The sequence below is a fragment of the Lycorma delicatula genome, chromosome 6 (assembly GCF_047948215.1).
Source record: "Lycorma delicatula isolate Av1 chromosome 6, ASM4794821v1, whole genome shotgun sequence".
Taxonomy (NCBI): domain Eukaryota; kingdom Metazoa; phylum Arthropoda; class Insecta; order Hemiptera; family Fulgoridae; genus Lycorma; species Lycorma delicatula.
This window is the reverse complement of record NC_134460.1, coordinates 52,007,545-52,031,205: the sequence shown is the minus strand read 5'-3', so window position 1 is coordinate 52,031,205 and position 23,661 is coordinate 52,007,545. Positions and strand designations below refer to the sequence as shown.

Below are 23,661 nucleotides of genomic sequence, written 5' to 3'. Positions count from 1 at the left end.
GTAAAAAATTTACCTACCCTTTAAATAAAATTTTGAGATATGGGACCCCATAATGTCTGTACTTCCTGCTCTTTTGACCAACTGTGGTCAAAATTGAATGACAATAAATGCCCATACAAGCTCTGTTCAGAAAATAACCAAACCTCAGTTTTTTAATTCTTATTATTAATTTTACAGATTATTGGTCCTTTTCTCCTTTAAAGTACTCCTCTACTCTATTCAACATTTTTCCCAATGGTATTTCCACTTCACAAAGCAGTCCCGAGAAGCTTCATCTGAAATGGCCTTTAAATCCGTGACAAATTTGCTTTCATGTCAACAATAACCTCAAAACAGTGATTTTGAATAATCTCAAAACATTCATCACTGATTTTAATTTCAGAAATAAGAAAAAATCACAAGGAGCCAGGTATGATGAGTCGGAAAGAGAGGACAATCATCTGATTTTTGACATAAAACAGACAAATTGAAAAGCTGAGTAATTGAAAAGCACGGTAAGGAACCATGAGTTGTTTTGCCACAACTCTGGTCTCTTTTTGTAGATTTTTTCACGTAACCATTGTAAAATGCCTTGATAGTATGCACGGTTCACTGTTTCACCATGAGGCAAGAATTCAAAAGGCACAATTCCATTAAAATCAAAAAAATAGAGTGCATCACTTTGATGTTGGATCGAGACTGACATGCTTTCTTGGGGTGTGGAGATTCTTTCCCAATCAAATGTGATGATTAAACTTTTGTTTCAATGTCATAGCCGTAAACCCAGCTTTCATCTCCCGTTATGATACTTTGCTTGAATATTTCATCAACAGCTTGTTCAAGAAGTTGTCAACAAACGTCTACTCGATATAGTAAGTTACTTGATACTTACTTTTCGGTTATCAAAGGCGGAACAAACTTTACTGTAACTAGGTGCATGTTCAATTTTTCAGTCTAAATATCACAGCATGATCCAATTGAGATGCTAAGTTCTTTTGCAAGTTCTCTGACAGTCAATCAGTGATTTGCACGCACCAGATTGTTCATTTTCTAAACACAGGTGTCATCAGTTGAAGTTGAAGGCCTTCCGCGTCATCTTCAATAGACTGACGACCACTTTTAAATCATGAAAACCACTCGTAATATTGTATATGATCCAGAGCATCAACTCCGTAAGCTTGTTTCAAAAGTTCAAATGTTTCTGTGAAAGTTTTCCCTAGTTTCACGCAAAATTTTATATTATATCGTTGCTCCCGAACATCAAACATTACAAAAATCATTACAAACGGCACTTAAAATACGTTGTACTCAATAATAGTAACACAAATACTAAAAAAGATATCAACAATCCAAGAACATGTGGTTACAGAGAAGGTTACGCAAAACACATACTACCAAATGGACATCACTAGACATATCCGTTGGCGCACAATTAAAAATGTTTGGTTATTTTTGAACAGACCTCATATACACAAATCATCATGCAAAATTTCATCCAACTCTGCCCACTCAGACTACAGATATCAAGCAAAATAACAGCCCAACATATGTACATACATCTAGAAGTTTTCAATGCTAAAATTGTGTTTTTTGGTTTCCAAAAGTCATGAAATGTCAAGATCTGAAAAAATTGACCCAATTGGCATACTTCCCTTATATAATATAACTACCTTAAATATACTGTATGGCTATGTAGAAGTACTGCAAATAAAAAAAAAAATTTTTTAAAGCCAGTAAATGTAATTTTTAATTTCAAAATATAAAAACCATTGATTATGAGTACAAAGATAATAAAAAAACATGTTCTCTATAAACTTAACAAAATAGTATTATTTTAAATAATAATCAAAATGAAGATGGGATACATTAGGTCGTGGTTAAGATGTAATATATAAATCTAATTAACTACTACTGACATAATAACTTTAAAACATATACACATAAATCTTTAAATAATATCAGCTAATTAATTAATCAGCATTTTTCATGGACTGTTATATATTTTTCCATTAGTCATTATGTTTTATTAACAATCAATAACTATGTAGAGATAATATTTAAAGGAAGAAATAATTAAGATTACATTATTATAATAGGTCAAAGACAAGATTTATTTCTATGTTTTTATTATCTAATAACATACATATATACACAGGCACATGCAAGTAGAGAGAGTGGAATATTACAGTTATGTATTACTATATACTTTGATTTGAACTCTTTATTCTCTTATATAAACAGTACATCTGTAACAACAATAAGTCTTTCATAACAGAATAATAGTTGGGGTAAAGTAAATCAAAGATTTTTTTAAAAATCCAAACAATGCATATGTGGTAGTCTTATTAAAAAATTTAACTTTACATTAATTACAGAACTTGCAGTCAGATAAAAAATTTATTTAAATTAAAGTTAACTTATTCTCTTAATCTCTGAACAATTTTGTTTCAACAATTAGCTTACGTACACTGGTTTACACTTTTCTTAATTTTAAATAGCATCACTGTTACATATTCACCCATTTAAAGGGAAATTCAATACAGAGCTGTTTAACAAAGTGGAGGTCAGGAGCGATCAAGCCCTAAATGTCTCAGTTTGAAAGGTTTTTTGGACAGTTCTATTCTTCAGATACTTTTAGCTCAGTTCAACATCTTTAAATTGTGCACTGTCATGTGAAAGCAAATTAGAAACTAGTTATTAATCTGTCAAAATTAAATTTTCTCAATTTTAAAGATTTCACATTCCAGGAGCAAGTGCCTAATGGTCTAGTTGAATTTTTAGATACATTACTTGAAAAAGTAATTTAATTGGTTTTTTAATATAAAATAACCGTAGCTTTAAACAATTCTTGAGTAAACCAAGTTCAGTCAGGAATAATTTGCGAAAATTTTCCCATGCACTCAAAGAAGAGATAAAGCGAAAACATAACTAACTGGGTTCTTCAACTTAGAAACAGTAATTTGGCATCTTTGCCTTATATAACATTCTTTTATTTTCTAAGATGCTACACTCATTTAAGATGTTGTAGAACTAACAATGGGTAATGAAATGTACTTTACAATCTTGGATGTTTCTAGCCAAGTTCCCAAAAGCCTGTGACTTGACCTTTTCAGTCTGGTTGGTGACTGAGGATGACGCCATTCACTTGACTGCCGTTTTCTCTCTGGCGTGTAATACGAAATCCATGTTTCATCGCCGGAATCAACTGAATTAAGGAATCACATTTTTTGCGTAGTGCATCAAAAATTTCAAAGCAGATCCCATTCGGATTTTGTTTTACGTTCCGTTAAGACGTGCGGCACCCAACGTGCACAAACCTTCTGCAGCCTAAATGGTCATTAACAATGCGACCAACAGTACAGCTCTTGAAATGTCAGGAAAAATAAGGGCCATCCGAGCGACGATCTTTTCTGATTTCATCATCCACGTGTTTCAACAAGTCCTCGGTGATTACTGAGGGCCTCACCGAACGTTCTTCATCGAGCATATTAATTGTTATTTCTGAAATTTTCACACCATTTTTTGGACGTTTCTTTCATTCATTACATTATCACCGTACACAGCAACCAACTGCCTATGAATTTCAGCCGGCTTAACGTTTTGATGGTTTAAAAATCGTATGACTCCACGTATTTCACAGGGCGGCAACATCGATTTTCCTATTCATTTTATAACGTAAAAACTCACACGTAATTAAAGATACTACAACGCGGTAACTTACAGACAACAATGCAGTGTGTACATTACTAGTATGGCCTTGAACGACACAGGCTCGCTAACCTTAAGAGAATTTCCCATCGGTCTTTAGAGATATCCCTCGTATATTAGGCTTTAAAGGACAGACAAAAATAACAATTTAACAAATTACAGAAGTGAATACCTTGCTGGAAAGAAGACCTGCGGTCGGTGTTTTATCATTTGGATCAGATTCTGGTATCTGTACATTTTTGTCAGAAAGATGAAGACCAGGCCATCCAATCCAGATTCCTTGTCCTTGGACAACCACTGGAGCAACAGCCGTAACGAGACCACCAGCACTGTAGTACAATAAAAAAAATGTGTAAAGTTCTTAAAAGAAAATAATTGTAGTGCAGAATTAATCTACACTAAATCTATGTTTTTGTAAAAAAGAAAACATTTTCAAATATCTATATACATAAAATGCTTTTCTGTATAAGGTAATCAAATATTAAAACTCTACAGTACAACTAACACAAAAATCAAAATGGAAGTTTAACAATCAAATCCTTTCCTGCCTTTGATAATGCTGAACAGCCTATGAATGCAAAAATAATGCACAATAAACATGATTCACAATCCTCTATGGTTACGCTATTGTTAAACTCATGAGCTCATAACAATACAGAAGTGTAAACAAACAATTTCGTTTAATTCAAGTATCTGTCACTTTTAGTTACATTTCAAACTGACAATTAATTATTGGATTAGGTGTCCTATGATTAATCCATGAATTGCCATGGGCAATGGATATTACTTTTCAAACAAACAAACAATTACATCTTTTTATCAATTAACCAAAATCTGAAAGACAGTTTCTAGTTGCAATAAAAAATGTACCAATAGAAGCCATTTTCATGTTGAACAAGCTATGTTATATATATAAGTTGATATTACAACTTATACAATTTGATATTGAGTTGTGTTGCTCAAGTTTTATAGTTATTAGGGTTATGTTTTCTAAATGTTTAGTTTTTATTTGATGCAATTTTGGAATTCTGTACCGACTGATGATACGAGATCCCGCGAAAGTCGACTTTTGGTATTAATTTTTTAGGTTCTGACAGTATGTTTGGTGGTTATTTGAGGTTATATGGCACAGGTCAGTATGTTGCATAAATTATGTATTCATAATCAGTTATGAATTATTTGAATTTTCATAGAGTTTTACTTTATATATATATATATATACTCGTTTATTTATTTTTCTACTTTTTACTAAAATCACATACATAATTTAAATTTTTCTAAAGTTAATTGCTTTGAGGAATCATATTCCTCTGTATTATCTGATCACCTAAGTAATTAATAAATAAAATAAAGTAGGATGAGATTTACCTTATTCCATTATGCATACAAGAGCGCTTTCACGAATTACTCGCATCATCAGTTGCTCCACAAAACATTTTACAAATATACATATCAAATTACATATAAAATCACAATTAAAAATCAGGATCATTTTCATAATTCCCCCCTCCCAAAAACACTTAATTTTTTAACCAATCGGCCAAAAATTGATGAATTTTTAATATCTAATAAGAATTAGGTGGGAATATACATGTTTCAAAATAGCAGGAAATACTGATATTAACAACAACCCGGTTGGAGAAATAACCCGGTAACACACTAACATACTCTTTGATACCGGTCATTTTAAACATTCTCCATATTAACAAGTTTTACATATTAAAAGCTAACCAAACTTAACCTACGCTCGCTAACTTCGTCTAATTAACAGTAATGTTTTGATTATTTAAATAATAAATAATTACTGAATTTATTATTTAAATATTCTAAACATTACTGTTAATTAGCCGAATTACTGTTAATTAGCTGTAATTAACATTACTGTTAGCGAGCGAAGGTTGAGTTTTGTTAGATTATATATATAAAATTAAATATAAATGGTTATAAAGATGGTAATATATTTGTATCTAGTTATTGGGTTATTTCTCTAATCTGGTTACTGTTAATATCAATATTTCTTGCTATTCTCAGTTATCTTCAGGTGAAAAACTTGCAAACTCTTGGGGGGAGAGAAACGAAAAAATATCAATTTTATTTTGAAACATGCATATTCTCACCTAATTCTTATTGGATATTAGAAATATGTCGATTTTTGGCAGATTGGTTAAAAAATTAATTGTTTTTTTTGGGGGGGAAAATTCCGAAAAAGATCCAAAGTTTAAAAATTCTTAAAATTACTTCTTCCAAATTGAAATTAAAATCAAAAATGTTTTTTTTTTTAAATTAAAAATAGCATATATAGAAATATGAAGTTATTTACTGAAATTAAATAAATAATATAACAAAATAGAAATCCATGTGGACTAGCTAGCCAAAATTATATGACTATGATTATGTGTATATGATGATGTATTTATAGTAATCTGTACAAAGTTGAAGAATTATAAATTATCAATGTCTTAAGACGTGCTGCTATCTCACACTGTATGAGAAGTGTCATCCGCATACTATGTATGTAGGTTAATCAAATCTAATTTACTTTTACATTTATATATATACACGAGGTGCTACCCAAAAGTTCGTGGAATTTGAATTTCGCGCGCGAACAATTGCTGGTACGACTTGATGCCGCTAGATGGCTAACGGTACTCTTTGTGGATCAGTGAATTTGTCCAACAGCTGTGACGGTGAGAGGCTGCATTATTGACTTTCGTGCGGCTGTGTAACATTGTTTTACAGCTTCGCCGAAATTCTAAATGGCAGATTTTAAAGAGCAAAGAACCTGCATCAAATTTTGCTTCATGCTTAAATAAACTGGTGCAGAAACCCATCGTGTGCTTGTGGAAACATTTAGTGACAATGCTATTAGTAAAAGTAAAACTTTTTTGTGGTACAAACGATTCAAAGATGGACGAACGACAGTCGATGACGATGAGCGTTCAGGAATACCATCAACAAGCGCAACACCGGAAAACATCGCGAAAGTGAGAGAGGCTATTGTTGCAGATCGTAGACAAACAATCCATGATGTTTGTGCAATCGTACAAATGGCATATGGGCCCATGCAACGCATCTTGTCGGACAATTTGAACATGAGACGCATTACTGCAAAATTCGTACAGAGACTGTTCAACAGCGACCAGAAACAAAATCGCGTAGCTGTCTGTAGTGAATTGAAAAATTCAGCAAGAGATGACCCTAACTTCATCTCCAACACCATAACCGGTGATGAGACATGGGTGTACGGGTATGACCCTCTCTTTTCCTGTTTAGCATCCGGTAACTACCGTTAAGATAATTCTTCAGAGGATGAATGAGGATATGTAATGAGTGTAAATGAAGTGTAGACTTGTACATTCTCAGTTCAACCATTCCTGAGATGTGTGGTTAATTGAAACCCAACCACCAAAGAACACCGGTATCCACGATCTAGTTACGGGTATGACCCTGTAACTAAGCAGCAGTCGTCGCAGTGGAAGTCGCCAAGTTCGCAGCAACGTGAAGTCCACGATGATTGTTTTTTTCGACATCAAAGGCATTATCCATAAGGAATTTGTTCCTCTTGGTCAAACTGTCAATGGGATGTTCTATTGTGAAGTTTTGAAGCGGTTACGTGAAAGCATTAGGCGCAAACGTTCAGATCTGTGGGGTAACGCAACAGATGGTTCTGCACCATGACAACGCGCCCGCGTACACATCGCTAGCCGTTCGGAATTTCTTGACGTCCAAAAAGACGGTAGTGATTCCCCACCCACCCTATTCGCCTGACTTTGTCCCGTGCGACTTTGTTCTCTTTCCGAAAATAAAATTTCAATTGAAAGACCATCGTTTTAACACAATTGAGGAGATTCAGGAAGAAACGCAGAACGTGCTTCGAACACTTACACCTGCAGACAAACGCCGGGATCACTGTATCAATGCCCAAGGGGATTACTTTGAAGGAGACGGTGGAAATTATTAGTTATGGTAAAATTTCCCGAACGTTTGGGTAGCACCTCGTATATATATAATCTTTCTAAAATATCTAAACCCTTATAATTTGTATTTCTTAATTTCCAGTATTTCTAAATTTTTGTGAATATCAGATACTAAATATGTATTATTAATAAGATGATCAGAAACAGAGAAACCCAATTTTCTACTTTTATGTTATAGTGTTTATTGAAACTAATTTTAAAAGACCTAGTAGTTTTACCTACATAAATATGGTCACATTCATTGCATTTTATTTTATAAATACTACACAAATTGTACAAACCATATGAATCAGTACGAGTATTATTTTTTAAATGTTTTATTAATGGTTATTTGTCTGGTATGCAGGTTTAAATAAATTTTTATTAGAAACCCTTGTATTTTCAACAACGTTATCAGTATGTACATATTTTAAATATACATTGTCAATTTTTTGTGTATTATTTATTGGTATTAAATATGTATTATTAATTTTTGACATTTCTTTTTTGTATATATTATCTACTAAAAATTCATTTTAACGATTATAGTTATTTGTTTTATAATATCTATTTCTTTATTTAATTTATTATTATTTCCATTATACTTTGTGTAATCAATTGCTCTTATAACCATGTTTGTATATGTATTATCTTTGTGTGACCACGGATGATTTAAATATCTAAGTATGGTGGTTTTGTTGGTTGTGGGTTTCCTATATATTGAAGTTATGAATCGATTATTTTTATTCCTATTATCTATTTTGATACCAACATCTAAGTAATTTATTCTTTTTTTTTATCAATTTCAAAAGTAAATTTCAATTCATTACGTTAAGAATTTAACTTGTTCAAAATTATTAGATGTTCATTATATGTAACAGGATTATAGACCACAAATCAACAAACCTAGTCCAAAGTAAAATATCATGAATGTGAGTAATGCTATAAACAATTTTTTTTCAGAATTTTATAAATAAATCTCACATGATGGCTGAAAATGGAAAACCCATCGGTAAGGTAGTTCCTTGAGTATAAAATTTATCATCAAACTTAAATAATTCTGATGGCAATTATTTCAAATAACAACAACAATATTATCAATGAATAAAGGGTCTCTGTGACCGAGTATTAATTTATTTTTTATTATGTTGATTGTTTCATCTATGGGTGTACTAGGGTGCGTATTACTAATATCATAATTAACTATCCTGGAGTTAACCCCAATTTTTAAGTCTTTTAATTTATTTACAAGTTTGTATTTATTCTTTATATTGTATTTGTAATCTGCATTCATTTTAATCCTAAGTATTTTATCTTTTATTCTGGATATGATGTACGAAGGAGTGGTAGTGAAATTAATTGGTCGCATAGGTATACCAGTATTATGTATTTTTGGAAGTCCAGTTAATACAAGTGCACTTAGTTCAAAAGGATACAATCTAGAGTGATATGTTAAATTATTATAAAATCAAAAATATTTGGGTATTTTATTGTTATACTTTTACTACAATTTTGAAGAAGTAATTTTAAGAATTTTTAAATTTTAAATCTTAAATATAATATAAAATGATTCTTAATTTCAATTTTAGCTGTGATTTTAATATGTAATTTGATACATATATTTGTAAAACATTATGTGGAGCAACTGATGATGCGAGTAATTTGTGAAAGTGCTCTTGCATGCATAATGGAATAAGGTAAAAGTCATTCTACTTTATTTAATTTATTAATTCTGTACTTAGGTTGATCAGATATAATAATTTTAATTGTTGTCTTACCATATATTTATCATAGGAATGTCCTACATGTTTAGCTTCATCAATGTTAATTAAAATTATATGTGTTTTTAATAAAAAAATAAAATATATATATATATATATATATATATCTATACCACATGATAAAAAATGTTGTTAAAAAAGTTAATATAAATAAATATATATATGTATTTATTTATTTATCATAAAATGAAAGAGAGATAATTTTTCTTGTTAATCAAATTTTGTACTAAAGAAAAGAGAAGTAACAAAAAGAGTGAAATAACCGAAGATAAAAAGAGAGTATATGTGAAATGAATGCATCATTAATAAAATGTATAATATAGTACACTAATGCTGTAAAAATGCCATATTATGGAATTATACTTACATATTTATACTTATATGGAAAGTTATTCAACTTTATGATTTTTTTTATCTATGGCAATTTTTTTTCTTAACAAACCATTTTCTATTTTTCACTCGACCTTCAATATCATATTTTCAACAAATCAATTTACTCATAACTTATCAATGTGTTAAAAAACATTACTTTCCAAGTTAGTATCAAAATATTGACAAATTCATAAGCGGCAGAAGGAAATTGTAAATTTTTGCTATTGTTATTTTCAGTATTGAGTTAGCTTACACTAACAACCACTTCACAAAACTTATTAATTTTGATTTTAGATCATACCAAGGATGCACTGGTACTATACGTTCTAGTACCATTACCCTAGTTCTAGCACGCCAATTCTAAAATGGGAAAGAAGGAACCGATAAACAAAATAGGATTGGATGGTAAGAAAGGACAATTTATTCAAATAGGAAATAGAATTCAAAACAAATAATCTTGACCCGGAAAAAGCTTAAACCAACATATTGTTTTATGTTATGGTTTCTGATGGATGATACAATGTTAAACTTGTCCAAAAAAAACAAGAGTGAAAAAAGGTATGCTATACCTGCAACAGAAATTAAATTACAATAACTTCACAACAGTTGTTCTAGAAATTTAAATATCAAGATGAAACTTATTACTTTTTCCTGTTAATTTCATTTGGCATCAACTGAATAGTTGAAACTATAAATCAGTATTATTTATTGTAAATATGCTTATGGCCAATCAGTAACTGTTTAAAATTCATTCTCTCTCTCTCTCTCTCTCACTCTCTCTGATAATTAGCCTATGCTCAGCTACAGTTAACATATTCCTTTTTTGTGTGGATTATAGGAATATTTTTTATAGTATGTAAAAAAAATGCCATGCCTGAACAGCATTTGGAGCAGAAATGCTACAACTACCCCACAGAGGTCATTTGTCAGTATATGATGGTAATAAACTAACATATCACTCCTTATTCGTAAACATAATGAATAAAGATACTTACGAGAAAAACTAACACAAACATACAACTGACACGTAAAGCTAACACTTCTTTCATCACTGCTCAGACCTTGTTTAATAGTTAATTCTGATTGTGCACCGGTAAGGATGAGTCAAACTAACTTTCAGGAAAAAATAAAGATCATACATCACCCATTAAAAAAGAAATGTCATTAAATGTTGTTGCTTAATTCTGGTGATCTATGGGAATTAGTTTACAATGTAAATTTAACTATAGCAATTTAATCCTTAATTATTTTTCAAAATAACACTCCTTAACACATTCTGGCTTTGGAGAAACTAGGAGATTCTAAGGGATGTAATACACAAATTATACATTATCTTTATTATCATCCCAAGCATTAAATATATTTTACAAAAAACAATTACTCACACACGGGTCTGTAAATAAAGTAATGAGACTAGTTTTTTTTTGGCAGTCAAAGTGGCAACACTGTAAAGTTACCAGTAAACATATGGTTATATGAACAGCTGATTTATATTAGGTATTAATATTTTTGGTCTATTGTTGCTACAAACTTTTCATGGAACGAGTTTTTGTTGTGCGTTACAAAAATGAGTGGTACTAATTATGAGCAAGGGTTGTATAGGGTGATTTTTTTTAGAGTGATAGAACTTTGAATTTAAATAAAACATATAAGAAGGTAAGTTTGAAGCCAATTGATTTTACCTCAAAGATAACTTTCTGACATTTAATTTTTGAAAATAATTTCCGGCATATGTTCACCATGACTAGCTTTGATGAATCAGATTCGATCAGTCCAATTTTGTACCACATTTTCTAGTAATTGGGGAAGTATTTCGTTAATAACACGAGTTATGCTTGCTTCCAAAGCGTCAATTGTAGCTGATTTATCAGCATAAACCAGAGACTTCACATATCTCTAAAGAAAGTAATCCACTGGCGTTAGGTCACATGATCTTGGAGGCCAATTCACCGGACCTTTTCATGAAATAATTTTGTCACTAAATTGTTATTTCAATAAACTGATTGTTTAGGTAGCAGTATGAGGTGTATTACCATCCTGTTGTAACCAAAACTGTTACAGGTTGATGTCATTCAAATTTGGAAAGAAATAATCAGTGATCATTGATTTGTAACGATCTCCATTGACAGTAACATGTGCTTTGGCCTCATTTTTAAAGAAATAAGGACCAACGATGCCTCCAGCATGTAATCCACACCATAAAGTGCATTTTTCAGGATGCAATGGAGATTCATAAATTTCCTGAGGATTGGTCTTACGCAATATACGGTAATTGTGCTTGTTCACATAACAATTTAATCAGAAATGAGCTTCATCACTAAACAAAATTTTTTGATAATAAAGTGTTTCAGTTTCCAATTGAATTAGGCACAATTCACCAAACAAACAATGTTTATTAAAATCAAGTTGTGGGCTTCAGTTCTTGCACTAATTGCATCTTGTATGGGTGTAGACCAAGATCTTTACATACAAATTTCTATGTAGTGGATGGATAAAGTTCAAGTTGTTGAGAATGATGATAAATAGACACATTCAGATCTTCTTCAACGCTATCACTGACAGCACCGATATTTTCGTCTGTATCTTTGTCTTGTTATTGGCTTTTCACTGAATAGAGTAGATGTTTTTTGAAATTGTATCTATAGTTCAATGAATAAGTTGTTCTGACGAATGATTATGAGCACCATAAAAATTACTAAGTGCTCTATACATTTGGCAAACAGAACGTTGATTGGAAATATATTTCAACAATATGTAGATGTTGTTGCGGCGCCACTTTTACCATGATCATTTGCCAATGCTCACTGATGTGTAATGACAAAACAAAATGTCATCAAAACAAAACAAATGACACCTACATCTATCAAAGGTTCTCACTCTAAAAAAAATATTCATTACAATCAAGTTTTGTGTTTCTTACAATCAACTTTGTAAGAATGCTATTGAAACTTTTTCAAAATTGAAAAAGGGCGTATGGAGATGATGCTCTGTCACAAGCCCAAGCTTTTAGGTAATTTAAAACATTTTCAGATGGCCAGGAAACAGTTGCGGATGATCCACGCTCCAGAAGACTGTTAACGTCAAAACGTGACAACAATGTTGAGTGAATCATAAACTTAATACAGTATGACTGGCGATTAACTGTCAAGATGATTGCAGAACAATTTCATATGAAGTTTGTGCAAAATTGGTCCCAAAAAACTTCACTGTTGAACAAAAAAATAACAGGGTGGAAGTGTGCCGTGATCTAGGGCGAATTGAAACTGATCCTGATTTTCTAAAAAATGTTGTTACTAGTGATGAATCTTGGATATTTGAGTATGACCCAGAAACAAAATGCCAGAGCAAGGAGGGCACACTTCAAACTCACCACTACCCAAAAATGCAAAAATGAACAAATCAAAACCATGCTAATTTGTTTCTTCGATAGTAATGGCATTGTTCATAAGGAGTTTTTTCCTACAGGACAGACTGTAAAACAATATGTTTACCAAGAAATTCTTGAAAGACTGCGGAAATGAGTTGTCTGCATGAGACCAGCCATAAAAAAAAACTGGATGCTGCATCATGACAATGCATCTGGTCATAATGCACTCTCAGTAAGTTTTTGGCAAAAAAAAAAACATTCCTGTAGTTCCTCAACAAACTTATTCATCTGATTTGAGTCCCTGCGACTTTTTCCTGTTCCCGACTTTAAAAAAACACCTCAAAGGACACCATTTTGTAACAGTAGAAAACATTTTTAAAAATGTAACGATCATCAGAAGGATATTCCGATTTCTGAGTTCCAAAACTAGAATGAAGAGTGGGAAAACCATTTGAAGCGTTGCATGGCTTCCCAAGGGAACTATTTTGAAGGTGATAGAGTCCATGTATAATTGGATTGCAAATAAAAAGTTTTTGTGAACCAGTCTCACTACTTTATTTACAGACCTTGTTTATGTACACACATACACACACATATACATACAGCTGTTAAATATGAAGATAAAACTTATTACTTTTCCTGTTAATTTCATTTGGCATCAGCTGAATAGTTAAAAGTCACTATAAATCAGTATTATCTATTATATATACACTTATGTAACTAATTATTAAACTTATGTATCTAATTATGTAATTGAATTTATTCCTCTTTCTCTCTTCACACTCACAAAAAAAACTCACAACACAAACATTTTCAGCACTAGAAAGGGCACAAAGATCGAATGTATGAAAAAGTACTGGGAGGACTGCAATGTCCAAACAGTCCCATCAAAGAGACCTGGATAATGGACTGACTAAAGTGATCGATCCTTTGTGATCAACTCTGATATCTCTTGTTAACTCCAGTTCATTACAGGTATCCTTAAGAATCCGTACAACTGTCCATACAAATGTATTTATGCACTTGTGTATATATTAAATGTACAAGCACAAATTATTTTACTTATATATATATATATATATATATATATATATATATATATATATATTATCTTAAAAAGAAAAAAATTTAACAATTTAGTGAAATGCCCACAAACACAGACTGCATACAATTAAAACAATTTATAATTAATGACTATAATTAGCACAAAGATAATGAAAAGTAATTTTATGTTCATATTATTTTCTTAACTAATTACATTGATTGCAACATACATTTTAATTAAACAGGTAAAAATAATATTTATATGATAAAATACATCTTTTAAATATGAATTCGCATAATTTGAAAGATAGTTTTTAAATATGAATTTATATAATTTAAAATGAATACTAGGCAAAAACTATGAATCTCATTACTAAAAACAAACTGACATTGTCTTTTAAACATAATTTAAATAATTAAGGATTATAAATAAAATTATCTGAGGAAGATAAAAATTACTGAATAACAAAAATAAATAAATCCATACGAATATTTATGACTCTGTATAACAAATTTTACGTAATTCTTTAAACAGATGTCATAAAACATAGCTTTACGTTGTAACAATGAACACAGAAATTTCAACTTTCTTATAATAAACAACAAAATTTTTGTTGGATATATTCAATTAATTCTGCAATCCACATCTAGACAAACTATAATATTATCAAAACTATCATCCGACAAAAATTATAATGTTTTAAAAACTGATAAATTGTAATTGAAGATGCTTTTTTAATCAGGTAAGTTCATGTATAATCTTATATACTGTGTATATATTTTGGTAATAAGTTAAATTAATAAGTATCCATAACGTAGACAAAAAAAATAAAAATATTTGGCCACTGAAATTATAAAAAAAATAATAAATAACAAAACTTATAAACATGAATATGAGAATATTAATCACAATCACAATTCAAGAGCAAATGAACAACATTGTATGCCAAATTGTGTGCAATTAATACACAACAATTAATGCCATTAATTGTTAACAAGAAAAGATTTTACTAAAATTATCACACAAGGTCTTGTTCCAGTATCCAAACCTACTCAAACTTTAAAAGTAATTTTTTTTTCACATCACAGTTATTTACAATATATTATACAATTTCAATATATTATAGCAACGGAGCTTTACATTAATATTACCACAAAACAACAATTTAAGAATTTAACATAATATTGTAAGAAACGTAATAGGTAAATCAATAAATGTAAGATACCTTATAGCAGATTAGATTTTTTAAATATCAATGCAATCTGATCACATTCTGAAAATACTAATTACATTTCTGATAATATATTCTGATTACAGTACTCAGACAATATTCTGAAAATATTAATTATATTCTATTTCCAGATCAAAATATAATAATACATTATATATTTTGCTCCAGTAGTCTTTTAATTTTCTTTTTTTTAAATTTAATTTTAAATAAATTGGTCAGATTCTTAAGTAAAATAATAAAAATGGCAGAAGAAGTATAATAAATCACTTTTTTACAGATCAAATTAATATGTTGACAACATATAAATAATTTTGTTGTCTGGTAAAATAAAAGAGAGTATTTTTATTTTTTTTACAAAGTTGAATGACTAATTTTTTTATAAAGGTATCAAAATCAAATATAAATGAAATAAAAGGCTCAAGTCACACAAAAATGTCATAATCATGCTTGCAAACAATACCCTTCTCATGCCTGGCTTATAATAAAAATTCAAAAGTTACATGGTTTCCCATCGCATTCTTCTACGAATCCAATATAATACTGTCAGAATCACAAGCTGACCATAACATTCACCTCAATTGCTAGATAACAGCAATTGTTTAGAAAGTAAAACCTTGTACATCAATCTAAAATACCAAGTTACTTAGTTGTACAACTATACATCTAATATCATTAATGTTAGAAAGCGCAAGTGATCAGCTGCATTTTAAATGCATCAACAAATCTATTACAAAACAATAACAATGTAATTTACATTACTTACATCTCTAAAAGCAGAGGAATTTTAATACTTTCTTTTGCTTTACAAGTAATGGTGATGTAATGAATAAAAAAAAATTGCTACTATGTTAAGAACTTATCAAATATTAGATATACAATTAAGTTACGATAGAAACCATTTCTTTTAAGTTCTATTTGAAGTAGACAAAATTTCTGATTTTTTGGTACAAATAAATCAGTTTTTTTTTTTTTTTTTTTACTAACTATTCAAATCAAAGCTAAAGTTCCCAATTAAAGCACTAATGAGTATCTGTGCATTACTATTCTCTATCTTTTCTGTTTAGCCTCTGGAATCACCATAGATATTACTTCAGAGGATAAATGAGGATGATATATATGAATGTAAATGAAGTATCATCTTGTACAGTCTCATGCCAACCATTCCTGAGAAGTGTAGTTAATTGAAACCCAACCACAAAAGAACACCAGTATCCATGATGTAATATTCAAATCCATATAAAAGCAACTATTACTATTCTAGATTATAAATAACTGCCAGAAAAAAATAATATAATCCATCTTGCTTACTGGCAATTATCTTTATAAGAAATTCTCTATTAAAAAAAAGATGTGTTAAGATTCATGACTAGAGATACAGATATTCTATACTAATAAAATAACAGCATAAGTCATGTAAGACAACTGAAGAAAAATTTATAGAAAGAAAGCACTTTTTCTCACAAAAAACTTACATCACAGCAATGAAATCTATCGCAAAAATGGCAATATCATTTCATGAACCAAAACATCTAATACAGGATTACAAGGGAGAATGAGAGATAACAGTGGTTTTTGTCTGACTGCCTTCTTCACTGAATTGAATACATTGTTACACATTAGTATCCTAAGCCCATTGACACAGGAGTGATATTTGGCGCTGCCAGTGGCACCTTCACAAAATGTATCAAAGGAACTGGATATATAATAAATAGCATTACTTATATGGAAAGCAACTCTAACTGATGTTTCTTGAAACTTCAGTTCAGTACATGTATCCTTAAGAATCAGTACAATTAACATATAAATGTACTTATGCACACGTGTTTATATTAAATACAGACACAAACAATAATAAATACAATAAAATAAACTTTAAATATCAAACGCATAGATAAACCTAATGTACACAACAATAATGAATTTATATCAGTAATAATGAACTCATTCACAGCATTAATTAGTGGATATTAAGTAATTACAACTGATAAGAGACAACAGACTATTAATGAAAAACGTTTAAAAAAAATTAAATAAAGAAACTGTCTAAAGATAACAATAGAATTATGTTATATAGTACAAGACACATTAAAAAAAATAATAAAATTATATTGTAATTATATAGAAAAAAAATCTATATTAATAAGTACTATATCACAATTTTCAGTTTTAAGTGATCTAATTAATGTAAAGTGACACTTAACCTAAGCGTTAAAAATTATTTTTTTAACACAAAAATTCCACAATAACTTATCTAAAGTAAAGAAAGTTTTGTAAACAGTTTTAGATAGACAATGTTTTTCACCAAATGCTGTAGATTAGAAACAATTATGTAAAAAAAATAAAATAATAATAATAATAAATAACTGAACCTTAAAATTGAAGGGCATCTACTTTAATAAATATTTTATACAAATTTCTATGTACAACATTCCATTTGGTTAACCAAATCCAAGATGAATTGTTTACTATTTTTACCAATAACAAAATCAAATTATAAAACAAAGATTATGACTATGTTTTAGACAAGACTCCTTGAAATTTTATTAATCAAACCAATTCACAAAGTAAACAATATGAAAAGTTTAACTTTACAAAGATCAAATAGTTATTGCCAAAATAAAAGAAATTGTTAAATACATATATATGATTTTTTTAGATTGCAAATTTTTATTTTAGATGTACTGAAATCAGGAAAGAGAATTTTTTTTGTTCTTTCAATGCCTATTTTTCCCAATTTTCTGGTATTAGACAAATGAAATTTTAAAAACCTTTTATAAGAGGGTTATTTTTTTTCAAGGTCCGATCGGTCACGAAATTAAAACCACAGTGAAAATAAAACATTTTTTATTTGTAACAAGTACTTACATAGTTACGCTATTTCTATACATAGTCCCCACTCCGATTTAGAAATTTGTCGTAGCGTGGTACCAACCTTCCAATACCCTCGTCATAGAACGGAGCCGCCTGTGTTTTCAGCCATGTTTCTGCACTAGTCTGCAGCTCGATATCTGTGCCAAATGTTGTCCTCCTAGCCAGCGTTTCATGTGAGTAAAGAGGTGAAAATCGGATGGAGCCAAGTCCGGGCTGTATGGTGGGTAATCAAACACTTCCCAACGAAAACGCTGCAGGAGCTTCTTTGTTATAGCGGCAGTGTGCGGCCTAGCATTGTCATGGAGAAAGACAATGCCTGATGACAACATTCCTCTCCGCTTATTCTGAATTGCCCTTCGTAGACGTTGAAGAGTCACGCAGTATGAGGCTGCAGTGATGGTTGTGCCACGTTCCATGAATTCCACCAAGAGAACTCCATTCCGGTCCCAGAGCGTAGTAGCCATACACTTTCTGTTGGAGAAGGTTCGCTTGAACTTCTTTGGTTTACTGGGAGAATGAGAATGCATCCACTGTTTGGATTGTTCTTTTGTTTCTTCAGTTTATAAATGGACCCATGTCTCGTCACCTGTGACAATCTTTTTCAAAAAATCTTCTCCTTCACTGTGGTAGCGCTGGAGAAACGTTGGGGAGGCGTCCATTCTCATTGTTTTGTGATGGTCGGACAGCATCTTGGGAACCCATCTCGCACACAGTTTGCGGTACTGAAGTCTCTCACTCACAATGGTGTAGAGAGCTGACCTTGAAATTTCAGGAAACGAATCACTCAATACAGAAATTGTGAACCGACGATTTTCTCGAATTGCCTCATCCACTCGCTCATCGGTTGACACTCGCTTCCTTCCCTGACCGCCTGCATCATGAACATCTGTAGTAGTTCCTGCACCATTGTCGCACTTTGCTGTAACTAATTGAAGTTTCACCGTACACATTACTTATTCGTCGATGAATTTCAGCTGCATTACATCCCTCAGCCTGAAGAAATCGAATTACCGCACGCACTTGACACTTGGCGGGAGATGCTATTGTTGTAGACATATTTACGTGCTAGCTGCGTGTTCAGAACTAAACGAAGTGACGCGGCGTGATTGAAGGCCATACTAGACACTGCGCAACACATATGCGCAAAGGTTCATCCGATTTTTGCGCGGGTTTTTATTTTGCGACCGATCGGATCTTCAAAAAAAGAACCCTCGTAATTGGATGCCCTTCCTGACAGTTACCAACATGAGTTAATGTGGTATAAAAATCTGCTGCATATAGAAAAATACCATGCCTATCTGGGATTCAAACTCATAGCCTCTAAGTAAAAACAAAGACACTTCCACTCAATTGTAGAGGTTGACAAATTGGAAAAGAGAATTATTTTTCCACAATCACAATACTTTATCTCATTTATCTTCATACATGAGAAAGTAAGAAATTTTAAGCAATAAGGAGATTAATTCTAATGCAGTTTATCATTTTTAATTTCCACCAGTTTCTTTCACATGGATGTATTTACAAACAAACACACACAGATAATTTATTTATTCACACAAATAACTGAATTTAAAAAAAAATGTGTCTCGTTCTACAATGGTTTGGAAAAACGAGGTAAAGATTCAAAAAGAACAACTTAAAGATTCAAGTTCAACTTAATTATTTTACATTTTATATTCAATATATAAATTATTACGCCCCTTTTTATATTAGAGTTAGACAGGTTCCAGAAAACAAGTTATTCAAACCAGGTTTATCAATTATAAAACAATCATACTTTGTCAGCTAAGTACTTTATAATCAAGTTAATTAACAAATTGCTTAATAGAAGATTAAAAAAATTAAGTAGCTAATTAAATGAAATGCATTGTTTTTGAAATTTATTCTTCATTATGATACATCAATTACACAAAGAACCTATTAAAAATGTTTATTAGGATGTGATTGTTTTTACTTCTTGTACAAAGTTAAGGAAGTATTGTGATCGCAAAAAATTTCAGTTTTCAGATTTCAACGGAAATATCCATTCCCTGAATCCATTTTGACTAGTTTTAGTGTGACATTTATATGTACATACGTATGTATCTCCCATGATTCAAAAATGATTAGCCATAGGATGTTGAAATTTTGGATTTAGGTGTGTTCTAACATCTAGTGCACCTCCCCTTTTGATTGCAATCGACTGAATCAAAAGTGTCCAAAAAAGCCCAAAATCCAAAACAATTGGATTTTGGACTTTTTCTTAACTGCAGTAATAAGGCCTTATTGAGAGGTTTTTAACGATATATCATAAGTGGTACTTATTTTCATTGGTTCTAGAGTTATAACCAAATAAAATTTTAATTAATGAAATATTTCGATGTAACAAGGGGACAGCAAAACTGTTTGAATCAGACTTCATCTCCTTTTTTTTTAAATTTAAATACCTTGATTTATTAATAATTATTAACCTTTGATTGTAAAGAAGTTTTTACAATAATAACAATATAAAATACTACCAGAAGTTATTAATGAAATAAAATTTTAAGTACTTTTCATTTTAAAAAAATGTGTACATGTATGTAATTTAATAGGCCTACAAGGAAGTCATGTGGTGTGCACATCAGATTTTTTAAGTAATTGTGGTGTTGGGATATTTCTTAACTTTTTCTCTACAAGTACACAGCCACATCTTAAGCACTCTCTGAACACCTTTTCTAGTTTATACTTTCACCATCAATTAGAATTTTTTGATAAAATACTCAATGCTTCATCAGCAAAGTGAAAAGCTGTGCACATACTTTTTTTAAACATTTTTTCAAGTGGCTCTTTCAGTTTCATCTTCCTTAAGATAAATTTATTAGCTCTAGGAAGTCCTGAATTTTTTTATTCTGTGATATGTAAGGCTAGAATTTCTTCAATAACTTACAGTAAATCTACAAAACCACCTGTAGACCTGTGTTAATGTCTCCTTAATTATGCTAAGTATAGTATTTTTTTAAAAGTTCATGTCAACACATACAACATAATATCAAAATAGAAGAAATTTTAATTGGAGCATGGCATCAAATTTCAATAAAATGTAATAAAAGAGCAATTTTAGGTGATTATAAGTGTTAATAATAAATCGAATAGAAATAAAATAAAGTTAAGTTTATTATCAGAAAATTTAAGTACTAAAAAAAAAAAATTAAATTCTTAACCTCTTCATTAGTAGCATTTATTTAATAACATGACAGATCTTGTCAAACATATTTTACATAAAACACTTCAAATTAAAGAAAGCTGAAGGTCAAGTACACAAACTTTATAAATAAATACTTACACGATTTTATTTAATAAGAGGAATTCCTAAGTGGTATATAAAAATCTGATTTAACTCAATCTTACACACTAACATTAACTCAACAACATTTTTCTTTTAGTCAATAATTTATTATTTTACAATTAATTAACTTGCAATTATTACAAATTGTTGCTACAAAACCTATTAGAAAACTGATGTGATAAAAATGTAACTTTCCTTAAAAATAAAGACTATTGAATGTTTATTCTAAAAACAATAAAGAGTTAGTTTATTTGAAATAAGGGAAATTTATTTTTTTTAAGTTGTATTTGGAACTGAAAAGCACATTAAACAATTTTTAATAAAAACATAGATTGTTTTTTTTTTAAATACATAAAAAATTTGATATTATATTCTATTACTGAGTTAAGTTATTACATATAGTTTATTATGTAAGGTCAGAAAGGTGTATTAATTTATTGTTTATAAAATCTGTCCTCATCTTTGTTATGGCTTTCATATAGACAAAGCGTATGAGGAACAAGAGACATCAATCAGAGATGTTTTTTTCAAAATTTATGTATCAGTATACAGCTATTTCTTGAGATAAATAGAATGAAGGTATTGTTTGTAGTGCTTGAAATGCCCTTGAAATGCAGTATCACTGCATTTCAAGGGCTTGACATGCTGATGTGCAGCATATATAATTCAGTTTAGTGAAGAAAGCAACAGAAAACCACTTTATTCCTTACTTTTACCGACTAAGGCTTGTATGGGATATTTTTTGTTCTTGAGAACTGCTGTATTGTGTTTAACTGAAGACTGCATACAACCTTTATGATTATGGAAACCTAACAAACAATCAAATGTAATAAAATAGAGGTTTGTATGCTAATTTCCCTGAAGGCTGAATCTAATTAAATAAAAAATTGAATCATATTTACCATTAACGTAGCTTTAAACTGAAACTCAAAATTCTAGCTTTATCAGTAATATGTAATGTTATTATAGTCTTGATCTAGCAAACCCCTTTTAATCCTTTTTTTTTGTGTGGTCTAAAAACATATTTTATTAATATTATTGTAAAAATAAAAAATTCAAAAAATGAATCACTTTCACTAATGCTGGTGAAGGTAGATTATTATACGAAATAAATTATTACATGATGAAATTAACAAAAATCAATAAACATAAAAAAAATTCAAGAAATTGATACAAAATAATATAGTGTTCAAAAGATATAGAGAGTGTAATAAAAAAGTCTTCTTGGCTGTTTGGATTACATATATCAAAATGAACTAAAGATATCATTGAAAAAAAAAATAGCACTTTCCAACCGTCCGCCACTTTATTTTCAAAAGAAAAACGTATATCTCTTAAATGGTTTGATAAATAATTATAATTTTGTATATATGTTTGTATAAAATTTTTCTAATAAGTAAAAAATTAGTGTAAGCATACACAAATTTCAAAATGGCAGCAATGCCAATTTTTTAATATTTTATAACTCTGTAATTGTTAGTTTTATTAAAACAAATTTGAATAGCTAAATTTTAAGCCTTTCATTGTAAATAAAATGACACCATATTTATTAAAAATCTGTCAACAAATAACAGAGTTATTGCAGCAAATGGATGACATAATTGTCAACTGAATTTTATCTCCACCAATAATAAAAAATTATTTGAAGTAAAATAAATAAAATTATGAGTAATAGATTTAAATAATTAAATATTAATGATAGTAATTTGTTATTAATAAATTTAATTAATAAAAAAATTTTAATTAAATTTAGCAACAACAGTAATACAGTTGTCAAACTGAATATCTTATAGCAGTATTATTAGTAATAAAAATTAGTTTTTTTCCTAGTAATCTGTTTCATTTTTATTTTGATTATCAATTTTTTTTTTTTTTGGAAATTATTATTAAAATTGTTTTATTAACAATTTTTCTTGAGTATGTTTGACACTTTGAAAATAAAATTTTAGTTTAAAACTGAAATGGCAGACATTCATTTTATGATCATATTGTACTGCAATTGAGCAGGAGCTTTGCTTTTTTGTACAGAAGGTTTTTTGTAATT

At 30.0% G+C, this 23,661-nt stretch overlaps 1 protein-coding gene across 2 annotated transcripts in view; it reads right to left on the bottom strand.

Annotated features, from left to right (window-relative positions):
• Nucleotides 1-23,661, bottom strand: part of Tps1 (Trehalose-6-phosphate synthase 1) — an 86,080-nt gene that overhangs the window by 47,335 nt on the left and 15,084 nt on the right. For both annotated transcript variants that reach the window (XM_075369861.1, XM_075369862.1), the window contains exon 2: nt 3,860-4,016. In XM_075369861.1, coding sequence (XP_075225976.1) covers nt 3,860-4,016 — 157 coding nt within the window. The remainder of the gene's footprint in view (nt 1-3,859; nt 4,017-23,661) is intronic.